Raw genomic sequence first — 12,688 nt, forward strand, 5'->3', positions numbered from 1 at the left:
GCCGTTGTGCGAGCCCGCGCGTTGCCATGGAGACGAGCTGGGCCTGTGGAGTGGGCTGCGCGCGTTGAGCGGACCCTACTTCTCCACTAGGGCTGCTGTGGCCCCGAGTGATCGTGGGGCTGGCAACCGGGTGAGTCAGGGCGGGGAGACGAAGCCAGGGTTTCTCCGAAGGCTTAGTACGGCGGATTTCTCCCCGCGACAAGACCAGACCGCCGGGCCGCGGTGGATCGTGGCTCCCGGGTCGTGATCGGTCTTCTCTCTCCCTGAGACCCTGGTACGAGACTTCGGGCACAGTTGCTTCATGAAAAAACGGGCCCTCGCTCTCGCGGGAGAGGTAAGACCACCTGGGTCTTGATACCCAACAGATGAAGAATCCCATTATAATGCAACTTTCTAGGAAACTATCTGGCTCTGCCCTGGAAGTCAGCCGATAGCCTCGCTCCTGTCAACCGGTGAACTTCGTTCCTCGTCTATAATCTATAACCCAGGATTAACAAACGCCCCGCGGTGTTTGCCGACTTGCCCCACACATAATGAATGAAACCGGAAAGACCGGCTTTCGGACCTTGCTTTCTGACCCTAGAGAGGTCCTTTCCCCCTCTGTCACACTTTCCCCGTGTGAAAAATGTAGATATTAACTCCAGACATGGGCCTATTATGTTGCTTTGAAGACTGAACCAGATGAGGGAAGCCAAAAGCTTTGTAGGCTATAAAACAGTGAGACTGAGAGGCAGTGGAGTTGCTGTTTCTCCACCTCCCTCCCTATCCCTCTAAACGTTCTACAGATCTTTGTGTCATTTCTTCAGGTGATCCTTGCAACGTCCTAGCCCTGGAAGTAAATCTCTTTGGGCTTCACTTCCTTAATGCCCTGCATGTTAACTTCCCCAACAAAAACAAAAAGTATTGTTTCTAGAGGGCTCACTCTAAGCCAGGCCCTGTGTTAAATACTTTACCTGGGTTACCTCATTTAATCATCAGATGATCCTTGTAAGGTAGGCACTGTTATCCCCATTTTCCAACTCTGTTGCACCTGTAATTGCCTGTTTATTGTCTGTCTCCCACTAGACTGTGAGCTCTGTGAGAGAGGGGGCCATTGTTCTCTTGCACATTGCAGTATCCCCAACACCTAATGAAAATGACTCTCCTCCTATCACTACCCTCACCTTTTTTTTTTTTATCCTCACCCGAGGACATTTTTCCATTTTTTGTTCAGATAGAGTGGAAGGGAGAGAGAGAGAGAAACATCGACGTGAAAGGGACACATCCATCGACGTGAAAGGGACACATCGAGCGGCTGCCTTCTGCATGACCCAATCAGGGCTGGGGACAAACTGCAACCAAGGTACATGCCCTTAGCGGGAACCAAACCAGGGTCTCTTTGGACGGCAAGCCGATGCTTTAACCGCTGAGCCAAACGGGCCAGGGCTACCCTCACCTTTAAGAGCAGGTCTTCTCTGAAACTTCTTGTCACTGTGATGAACAGCAGTCTTCCCTATTTCTGTGGTCTACTGGGCACTAACTAAGTGGGAGAATGAGTTCAGTTCACTTCTCTCTGGGTTTTTGGATGAGGAGGATCCAGAACATTGAGGCTTTCAACTAGGTTAGGAGAGGAAGGCTTTTTCCTTGCCTTCACATGACCTTCAGAACAAACCAGCCCCTTGCCCTGGCTAGTTTGGCTCAGCAGTTAGTGTTGGCCCAGAGACCAATGAGTTGTGGGTTTGATTCTGGTCAAGGGCACATACCTTGATTCGTCCCCAGCCCTGGTTGGGGTTGTGCGGGAGGCAACCAGTCAATGTATCCCTCTCACATTGATGTTTCTCTCTCTCTCCGTCCCTCCCACTCTATCTGAAAATAAATAGACAAATATCCTCGGATGAGGGAAAAAAAAAAAAAAGAACAAACCAGCCCCATCTGCCCTTCCTGAGGTGAGCCTGATGCATTTGATTCTGGGGTATTGGCAGGTAGGATATGCCTATGCCGCCTTTGTCCTTCCTCTCCAACAGCCTAGGAACCACACTCACCTCCACCCAGCCCCTTCCCTAAGTTCTACAGAAACATAGCCAGAGAACTCATCCTTTCCAGAAGACTTCTCAGAAGGCAGAGCCATGGTTATTGGAAACAGTCCCTCATTCAACAAATATTTACCAAGCACCTACTTGTGGAGACATAGTGCTTGGCACTGGTTACACATAGGAGTGAAGATAGACACGTGATGTCCCAATTCACAGATTGAGGCAAAGCCACATCTTCAGGAAGGGTTAGGAAGGAGGGCACATCAGGCTTAGAAAGCCTGGAGTAGGGACTTGATCAAATGTAGGGGAAGGGTGTGATCCTGGGAGATTTCCCTCAGGAAATCTTGGCTAAGTCTGCAGGCTTACCAGTCTTCTGCTGAATGTAACAGCTTAGGATCTGACAAGCTTATAAGGAAAGGGACTGAGAGCAGCAAAGGTCAGAGAGGACCAGATGTCCATATGGAACTGCAAGTGGCTCAACCCAGCTGAGGTCCCTCAGGACATAGGGAAAGCTAATAGGAGGCTAGAGAGATGGGCAGCAGCCAGGGTGTAAATGACCTTGACAGCTAAGCTAAGGGACTCCATCTCATCCTGACAGTGGGCAGCCACTGAAATATATTAAGCAAGGGGACAGAACTGCAGCTCCTTATATGTTTGTGCCAGATGAAGACTGCCATTTGGTTTGAGAAGTGTGCTTTAAATCTGAAAGCTCTTATTTCAGTGAAACAAATGAAGATGTGCTATTTTTACAGCTTTGTTCAAGACTGGGAGAGTAAGGGACTTGGGATTTCTTAGGAGAAGGCAGGGAGTTCTGCCCCAGTCTGGGGTGCATGCCACAGTCCTGCTATACACAGCATCATGCTGGTATGGCTTGTACCTGAAGCCTCTGTGCCTCTTTGCACTTGCCACTGGGAGGGTGGGGGAGGTGCTATGATGTCCCTTATGCTGGCCTCCAGGAAGCTTTCAGTGACTCTCTTTCCCAGGCTGTCCTTAGAGTCAAGGTGCGGGAGCGTGGTTAATGATGTAGGACTATTGATGTAGGACATGGGCACATTTTGTCTCTTCAAAGAGATGGTTCTAAGACAGGGGAAGCAAAGACCCTCCTCTCTCTTACACTACCGGTAACTCCCAGCATAGTGGGCTCTGGTTTCATGTCACTGGTTCAGAGTCTCATGATTTGAGCATAAAGTCAGAAGAGGGAGACCATGTGAGTGGCTCCCACATAGAGGGACTGGAAGGAAAAAGAGAATATTGAAGAGAAAGAAGAAGAGGGTTGTGTGAGCCTAGGTGGAGAGTTAGGCCAAGGCTCAGAAGCGGGACACAAGTCAGCCTGCCCAACTGAAAATGCAGGGCCCCTTGCCCAGCCAGTGTGGCTCAGTGGATTGAGCATAGTCCCATGGACTGAGAGGTCTTGGATCGATGCCCAGTCTGGACACATGCCTGAGTTTCGGCCTCGATCCCCAGTGGGGGGCATGCAGGAAGCCGCCGATCCATGTTTCTCTCTCACATCAATGTTCCTATCTCTCTTTCTCTTCCTTTCTCTCTAAAAAATCAATTTAAAAAAAAATGCATTTTAAAATGTGGGGCCCCTCAAGGGAAGCCTTCAATACCAGGCTCAGGAGGTTGTCCTTTGTCCTACAATGCACATTAGGTCTCCTGAGAAGCTGAAAATGTAAATTCATGTTCCTCACCCCAGATTCAACTCAGTACATTTTTAATAAGTTCCCTGGGTCATTCTACTGTGATAGTCAGAGGACCACCTTGGGGAATCATGCTGTAGGCCATCCATCCATTCCCAGAACTACCATGCGGTTGGCCCAGCTGGGCTCCTGCCCTCTAAACATTTTCTCTCTCCTTGCAGTTTTTCATGGGTACTGCCTAAGAGAAAGATGAGGACTTTATGTCTCACTGGCCGCTGACACACCAGCCTGATGACAGCACCTCTATGTACCTTCCCGGTTCAGTTCCGACAGCCCTCCATCAGTGGCCTCTCACAGATCACCAGTAGTCTGTATATCAGCAATGGTGTGGCCGCCAACAACAAACTTATGCTTTCTAGCAACCAGATCACCACAGTCATCAATGTCTCTGTGGAAGTGGTGAATACCTTATATGAAGACATCCAGTATGTACAGGTGCCTGTGGCTGACACACCCACGTCACGTCTCTGTGAATTCTTTGACCCCATAGCTGACCACATCCACAGTGTCGAGATGAAGCAGGGCCGTACACTCCTCCACTGTGCGGCTGGTGTGAGTCGCTCGGCTGCCCTCTGCCTCGCCTACCTCATGAAGTACCACGCCATGTCCCTGTTGGATGCCCACACATGGACCAAGTCATGTCGGCCCATCATCCGGCCCAACAGCGGCTTTTGGGAGCAGCTCATTCACTATGAGTTCCAGCTATTTGGCAAGAACACCGTGCACATGGTCAACTCCCCCATGGGAGTGATCCCTGACATCTATGAGAAGGAAGTCCGTTTAATGATTCCACTGTGAGCTTGTCACTAGCCCCTACATCGGGGTCAGAGGTGCAGATCTGCCACTGATCCTATACTAAGATCTGAACTTGAATATTCTACTTTTGTGCTACAGAAAAACCCAAATGATGCCTTTTATCAGAGCAATAAAAAAGGAAGAGTGCTGTAGCTTTTAATCTTGTAATCCTTATTTTAAAAAATTAAACTCACTAAGTGTAAAATGGTGAAGATAAGTTTCCTACTCTATGAGTAACAGGTGATAGCTGTTGGTCAGAGGGGAGACTGAGTAACGCAGGTAGTGCCTGGGTCAAATGGACCAGAGCCCAAAACATGTAGCAACATTGGAATCCTGTAGCCTTCCCCCAGAGCAACTAAGCCAGGAATGAGTCTGCCACAATCCCACCTTGTTCTTTCAAACCCAAAACCAGAGCCTTAAGCATCATGGCACCTCCTTGGCTTCTTACAGTAAGTGCCAACCTACTGGATAAGTGACTTTCAGCAGTGCTCTGAGAACCCTAGGGTCTCTGGGCCAACCCTGTTCCCACTTTCAATCACAAGGGCCCAACTCTGGTTTTCTGGATTGAATTTATGCATAGGATAATTTTCAAAGAAAGCATTCCACCATATAAAATTTTTTTAAACTTTTTTTTTAATGCTGTTGTACATGATAAGGTCTCAAAGTGCCCTTGGCAATCCTCCACCAGCCTTTGATGAAAGGTGGCATTAGTTTTCTCTAGGGAACTTGTGGAGAGAAGGCCTGACATCAGGCCTCAGGTTCCTCTGATAGGCCTTGGCTCAGAAGGCTGGAGCTGCAGACCTGAACCTAGCCTTTGACCTCCTCCACAAGTGATCTTGGACCTCTTTGAACCTGTTTCATCATATGTCCAAGCACTGACAGACCTTTTATTACATAAAGATTCTTTTTTTTTTTTTTCATCCTCACCAGAGGACATTTTTCCATTTTTTGCACAGATAGAGTGGGAGGGAGAGAGAGGAAGAGAGAGAAACATCGACGTGAAAGGGACACATCGAGTGGCTGCCACCCGCACGACCAACCAGGGCCGGGGACAAACTGCAACCGAGGCACATGCCCTTAGCGGGAACCGAACCCGGGTCTCCCCGGACCGCAGGCCGACGCTCTAACCGCTGAGCCAAACCGGCCAGGGCTATCACATAAAGATTCAACAGTTCCGCCCTGGCCGGTTTGGCTCAACAGTTAGAGCATCGGCCTATGATCCAGAGAAACCTGGGTTTGGTTCCCGCTAAGGGCATGTACCTCGGTTGCAGTTTGTCCCCGGCCCTGGTTGGTCGTGTGGGTGGCAGCCACTCAATGTGTCCCTTTCACAACGATGTTTCTCTCTCTCTCTCCCACTCTATCTGAACAAAAAATGGAAAAATGTCCTCGGGTGAGGATAAAAAAAAAAAAAAAGATTCAACAGTTCCTTATCACAATACCCGGCACATGGTAGGTGCTTAGTGTGGCAGTTCTCGTCATGAATGATGCTGTGGCCCTGCTGGTCCAAGTCAGCACAGTCATCCTCATAATGGCATTTCCCCCATCTGTGTATAGTCCTTTACTGTTCACAAGTGTTCTCCCAAAAAGTCATCCTGTATGAAAAAAATGGCTTAAATCTTTTCAGACCCTACCTCAGAGGACACCTAGACTTTAAAGCCTTTTCAGAGTTATTGTGTTTAATCCGTGTGTGACCTGGGTGTCCTAAAGCAAGGGGCATACTCCTAGCTTCCCTCAAAAGTCCTTGTTTAGATCACTGACCGTTAGAGCCAGTACCCTGGTCTAGTTCACCAACTGGGGTCCACGGGGGCATATACCAAAGGGACAAATGAGTGGGCCCCACCAGTAGGCCCTGAAATCCAGGATTATTCAAACCCCCCAGAGGCCAGAGAAGCTGGCTCAAGAGCAGCTATTCTGATACAGAGGTTTCCAGGCAAATAATATATGGGACAGACAAAAGTACAACTGCTCTGTGGGTCAAGAACCCAGTGCCAGCCAAATGCCCTTTCTCTCATTTCCACAAAGGGTGTACCCAGGGGTGTAATTTTAGGGTGGGGGGAGAAGGAAAGTCGATGTTCTAGACTGATCTCATTTTATAGTTGAATAAACAGACCCACAAACACCAGGGCTGGTATGGCAGAGCCCTCACAAACAGCCTTTCTAGAAGAAACCCTGTTGGAAAATTTCTTCTAAAGCATTTTTTAAAAAAAACATTTTCTTTTTTTTAACTTTTTCCCCCCTTTACTGATTTTTAGAGAGAGAGAGGGAGAGAGAGAGAAACATCAATAAGAGAGAACATCGATTGGCCGCCTCCTGCATGCCCCCTACTGGGGATCTGGCCTACAATCTGGGCATATGCCCTCACTGGGAATCGAACTGGTGACCTCTTGGTGCATGGGTTGACGCTCAACCACTGAGCCACACAGGCCGGGCTTCTAAAGCATTTTTTTTTTTTTAATCCTCACCCGAGGACATTTTTCCTTTTTCGTTCTGGTAGAGTGGGAGGGAGAGACAGGAACACAGAGAGAGAGAGAGAGAGAGAGAGAGAGAAACATCGATGTGAAAGGGACACATCGAGTGGCTGCCACCCGCACGACCAAACAGGGCCGGGGACAAACTGCAACCGAGGCACGCGCCCTTAGCGGGAACCAAACCCGGGCCTCTCGGGACCGCAGGTCGACGCTCCAACCGCTGAGCCAAACTGGCCAGGGCCTAAAGCATTTTTAAAGAGAAATTTATTTGAATATATTTTGTTTTCATTTTAAAACAATTAAAATTAGCATACCATTAAATTAACTTTTTTGTACAGTTCTGTATGTTTTATCACATTTGTCTAATTACCTCCAAAGCCCGAACACAGGAGTTCCATTACCAAAAAAAATCCCCCTTAAGCTGCCTTTTTTAGTTAAACTTTCACCTCACGCCAACCTCAGACAAACACTGATCTCTTCTTTGTCCCTATAGATTTGCCTTTTCCAAAATGTCACATATTCTCAGCTGGTGTGGCTCACTGGTTGAGGGTCGACCCATGCACCAAGAGGTCGCCGGTTCAATTCCCGGTCAGGGCACATGCCCAGGATGTGGGCCCAAAATGTCACATACATAGACTCATAGAGGATACAACATCTGGAGACTGACTTCTTCCAGTGTAATGTGTTTGAGATTTGTTCTTTTTACATTCACTTGTTGAAGAATATTTAGGTTTCTAGTTTGGGGCAAATTTGAACAGAACTGCTATAAACATTTGTGTATAGGTTTTTATGTGAAATTACATTTTCATTCAGAGTATCTACCTAGGAATGGGATTTTTGCTCAGTCATATGGTAAAAGTTATATTTAACTTTATAAAAAGCTACCAAACTTCCAGAGGGTCTGTATCTTTTGCATTTCACTATGAGAGATCCAGTTTCTCTGTATCCTCACCACTATTTGGTACTGTCAATATTTTTTATTTTAATGATTCTGATAGGTGTGTGGTTTTAATTTGTATTTCTTCAATGGTTAATGATGATGAGCATCCTTTTGTGTGCCAAGTTGCCCTCCACATACCCTCTAGTTAAAAATGATCTATTCAGCCCTGGCCAGTTTGGCTCAGCGGTTAGAGTGTCGGCCTGTGGTCCGGAGAGACCCAGGTTTGGTTCCCGCTAAGGGCACGTACTTCGGTTGCAGTTTGTCCCCGGCCCTGGTTGGTCGTGCGGGTGGCAGCCACTCGATGTGTCCCTTCACGTCGATGTTTCTCACTCTCTCTCCCTTCCTCTCTCTCCCTCCCACTCTATCTGTACAAAAAATGGAAAAATATCCTCGGGTGAGGATAAAAAAAAACAAAAACAAAAAAATGATCTATTCAATTCTCTTGCTCATTTTTAAATTGGGTTTTTTCTTTCTGTTGAATGTTGATAATTTGTTATATATTCTGGATACAACTCCTTTGTCAGATATGGATTTGTAAATATTTTTTCCAATCTAACTTGTCTTTTCATTCTCTTTTTTTTTTTTTTTTTAATCCTCATCCGAGGACATTTTTCCATTTTTTGTACAGACAGAGTGGGAGGGAGAGAGAGGAAGAGAGAGAGAGGGAAACATCGATGTGAAAGGGACACATCGAGTGGCTGCCACCCGCACGACCAACCAGGGCTGGGGACAAACTGCAACCGAGGTACATGCCCTTAGCGGGAACCGAACCCAGGTCTCTCCGGTCCGCAGGCGGACGCTCTAACCGCTGAGCCAAACCGGCCAGGGCGTCTTTTCATTCTCTTAAACATGTCTTTTGCAGAGCCAAAGTTTTTAATTTTGATGAAGTGTTACTTACCAATTTTTCCTTTATGGATTGTTGTTTTGGTGTCAGACATGTCTAAGAACTCTGCCTAATTCCAGATCACAGAGATTTTCTCTAATGTTTTAAAGTTTGAGAGTTTAACATTTTCAGTTATTTCTGTGATTTTTTTAATAAGGTGTGAGGTTTGGTTTGAGTTTCATATTTTTTCATACAGTGTCTAATCATTTCAAATTCATTTGTTGAAGACTATCCTTTCTCCATTGAGCTGCCTTTGCACCTTCGTGTAGGTCAAATGTTGGATTCTTTATTGTTTGATATATGTGTTTTCCTCTTTACCAGAAGTATATTGTCTTGATTACTGTAGCTTTATCATAGATCTTAAAATCAGATAGTGTGGCCCTGGCCTGTTTGGCTTAGCGGTTAGAGCGTTGGCCCATGGACCAGAGAGGCCCTGGTTTGGTTCCTGCTAAGGGCACGTACCTCGTTTGCGGTTTGTCCCCAGCCCAGGGTTGGGTCATGTTGGCGGCAACCACTTGATGTGTCTCTTTCACATTGATGTTTTTCTCTCTCTCTTCCTCACTCTCTCCCTCCCACTCTATCTGAAGATAAATGCAAAAATGTCCTCAGGTAAGGAATAAAAAAAAAAAAAAAATCAAATAGTGTGAGTCCTCAAATTTTCTTCTTTTTTAAAAAACTCTTTTGGTTATTCTAATTTCTTTGCTTTTCAAATATATTTTTAAAATAAACTTGTCTGTATCAACAATAACAAAATCCTACTGGGATTTTGGTTGAAATTATGTTAAATCTATTGACCAGTTTGGGGGAGAGCTGACATCTTTACTCTGTAGAATCTTCTGATCCATGAACATAGTATGTCTGCCCATTGATTTAGGTCTTGGATGTCTTTTATCAGTGTTAGGTAGTTTTCAGCATACAAATCTTATATATTTATAGCTAAATATTTCATTTGAGGGAGATCATTGTAAAAAAAATTTTTTAGTTTTGGTTTCCAATTGTTCATTGTTAGTATATAGAAATACAATTGATCTTCGTATGTCAACCTTGCTAAATTCATTATTCTAAGAGCATTTTTGTAGATTTCTTGACAATCTATCCATAGACGATCATGCCTTCTGCAAGTAGAAATAGTTTTGTTTCTTCCTTTCCAATCTGTCTGCCTTTGATTTCTTTCTTTCTTTTTCTTTTTTAATCACACTGGCTAGAACTTCCAGTATGGTAATGAATATGAGTGGTGAGAATAGACATTCTTGCCATGTTTCTGATCTTAGAACATATTCAGTCTTTTACCATTAACTTTGAGATTAGCTATAGGTTTTTGTAGTTGCCCTTTATTAGCTTATGGAATGATTGGAAAGCATTCTCTTTTATTTTCTGGAAGAGATGTGTGAATTGGTGTTACTTTTTCTTTGAATATTTGGTAAAATTTACCAGTGAAACCATCTGGGCCTGGAGATTTTTTTCAGAAAGATTTAACAATGAATTCAATTCCTGCTATTTAAATTATGTTTCCTCTTTTTTTATTTTTTTATCCTCACTCGAGGACAGTTTTGCATTTATCTTCAGATAGAGAAGGAGGGAGAGAGGAAGGAAGGGAGAGAGAGAAACATCAATGTAAGATCACATCAACTAGTTGCCACCCACACGACCCCAACTGGGGCCGGGGACAAACTGCAATCGAGGTACTTGCCCTTAGCAGGAACCCAACACAGGCATCTCTGGTCCACGGGCTGATGCTCTAACTGCTGAGCCAAACCAGCCAGAGCATCTGTTTCCTCTTTAGGTGAGTTTTGGAAGTTTGTGATTTTAGAGGAATAGGTCCATTTCATCTAAGTTGTCAAATGTATGCATGTAGAGTTGTTTGTAGTATCCCCTAATTATCTTTATTATCCACAGGGTCTATAGTGATGTCAACTTTTCATTCTTTATACTGATATTTTGTCTTCTTCCTTAATTTCTTTGTTAGTCTGGCTAGAGGCTTATTGATTTTTAAAATCTTTTAAAAGAACTAATTACCTTGTATTTTTTATTTTCTCTATTGTTCTTTTCTACTTAATTAATTTCTGATCTTTATTATTTCCATAGTTCTGATTGCTTTGGGTGTATTTTGTTCTTTTTCTAATTTCACTAAGTGGAAACTTAATTGATTGAGATCTGTGTTCCACAAATTTTGATATGCTGCAGTTTTATTTTTGTTCAGTTCAAAATATTTTCTAATTTCCCTTGAAAAGTCTTACCCATATATTATTTAGAAGTATGTCATTTAATTTTACTTAAATTTTCTATAGATTTTTTTAGAGGTTGCACTAGATATTATAATATACATACTTAACTTTTCAGAATGTACTTACAATTAAAATCTTAATTCAGCCCTGGCGAGTGTAGTCCAGTGGTTAGAGTGTTGACTTACACACCAAAGGGTCGCAGGTTTAATTCCTGGTCAATGGCAGGTAACTGGGTTGCAGGTTTGATCCCTGGCTCCTGTAGGGGGCACATGTCTCTCTCACATGGATGTCTCTCTCTCTCTCTTCTCTCTCTCTCTCTCTCTCTCTCTCTCTCTCTCCCCTCCCCTCCCTTTTCTCTCCTTCCTTTCCGCTTTCTCTAAAAATCAAAGCAAAAAATATCCTCAGGTGAGGATTAACAAAAAGAAATCTTAATTCAAGTTGAATGTTAAATCCTTAACACATATAGCTCTCTTTACCCCTCCCTGTTTTATGTAGTATTTGTGACATATAGTACATCTTTATATAGTGAAAAATCCTATCAGACAGTGTTATAAATTTTGCTTTCAACCATTATTACACATAGTAAAGAATTTTTTATTATTATTATTATTTTTTAATCCTCACCGGAGGACATTTTTCCATTTTTTTGTTCAGATAGAGTGGGGGGGAGAGAGAGGGAGAAAGAGAGAGAGAGAGAGAGAGAGAGAAACATTGATGTGAAAGGGACACATCGAGTGACTGCCACCTGCACAACCAACCAGGGCCGGGGGACAAACTGCAACCGAGGTACGTGCCCTTAGCGGGAACCGAACCCTGGTCTCTCTGGACCACAGGTTGACGCTCTAACCGCTGAGCCAAACCGGCCAGGGCAGACATAGTAAAGAATTTAAGAGAATGTTTATGATTACTGTTGCTCTTCCTTTATACTTAAAATTCTAAGATTCCCTTTGGTATCATTTTCCTTTCATCTGAAGAACTTCCATGACACTTCTTTTTTTTTTTTTTTTTTCATAACACTTCTTTTAGAGGATGTCTGCTAGCAATGAATAATCTTAGCTTTCCCTTGGCAAAATATTTTAATGCTTTTTATCTGAAGAAAAAAATGTTTGCTGACTAAGCTAGGGGATACCCACCCGTTGCCTTCTTGTGGCAGACACTCCTTGTGAACCTGGGCCAGACTCTGAACAAGCCTGTCACTTTACTCCTTGGCTCTGTTCTTTACAGCGGAGTGGGGAACAGAAATGGCAAAAATTAGGAAATGAAGTTCTAGCCTTGCTGCTCCCTCTTTACACAAAATCATTGCTATGGTCTGAATGTGTGCCGTCCCCCTTCCCCCCAGCTCCAAAACTCATGTTAAAAACCTAATGTCCAAGGTGATGGTATTAGGAAGTGATTAGATGATGAGGTCATGAGAGTGGTGCCCTCATGAATTGGATTAGTGGCCCTTACAAATGAGGCCCTAGAGAGCTAGCTCGCCCCTCCTGCCATGTAAGGATACAACAGTCTGTGACCCCAATGAGGGTTCTCACCCAACCACGCTGGCAATCTGATCTCAGACTTCCAGCCTTTAGAACTCTGAGAAATAAATTTCTGTTATTTATAAGCCACCCTGTCCAGGTTATTTTGTTATAGCAGCCTGAATGAACTAAGACAGACAGTCCTCTT

General features: G+C 44.4%; 1 protein-coding gene across 2 annotated transcripts; it reads left to right on the forward strand.

Moving 5' to 3' along the window:
* Positions 1-37: 37 nt before the first annotated feature.
* On the forward strand, positions 38-4,626 carry DUSP18 (dual specificity phosphatase 18). 2 transcript variants are annotated; one of them, XM_036276981.1, is made up of 2 exons: positions 38-334; positions 3,874-4,626. In XM_036276981.1, exon 2 carries the CDS (start codon positions 3,944-3,946, stop codon positions 4,508-4,510), a length of 567 nt encoding a protein of 188 aa, XP_036132874.1. In that variant the 5' UTR covers positions 38-334; positions 3,874-3,943; the 3' UTR covers positions 4,511-4,626. The 2 variants fall into 2 exon arrangements, with proteins under 2 accessions (XP_036132874.1, XP_036132876.1); XM_036276983.1 differs by having other exon boundaries at positions 38-130.
* The last annotated feature ends 8,062 nt before the right edge of the window (positions 4,627-12,688 follow it).

This window comes from Molossus molossus, unplaced genomic scaffold, assembly GCF_014108415.1.
Source record: "Molossus molossus isolate mMolMol1 unplaced genomic scaffold, mMolMol1.p scaffold_m16_p_22, whole genome shotgun sequence".
Classification (NCBI taxonomy): Eukaryota; Metazoa; Chordata; class Mammalia; order Chiroptera; family Molossidae; genus Molossus; species Molossus molossus.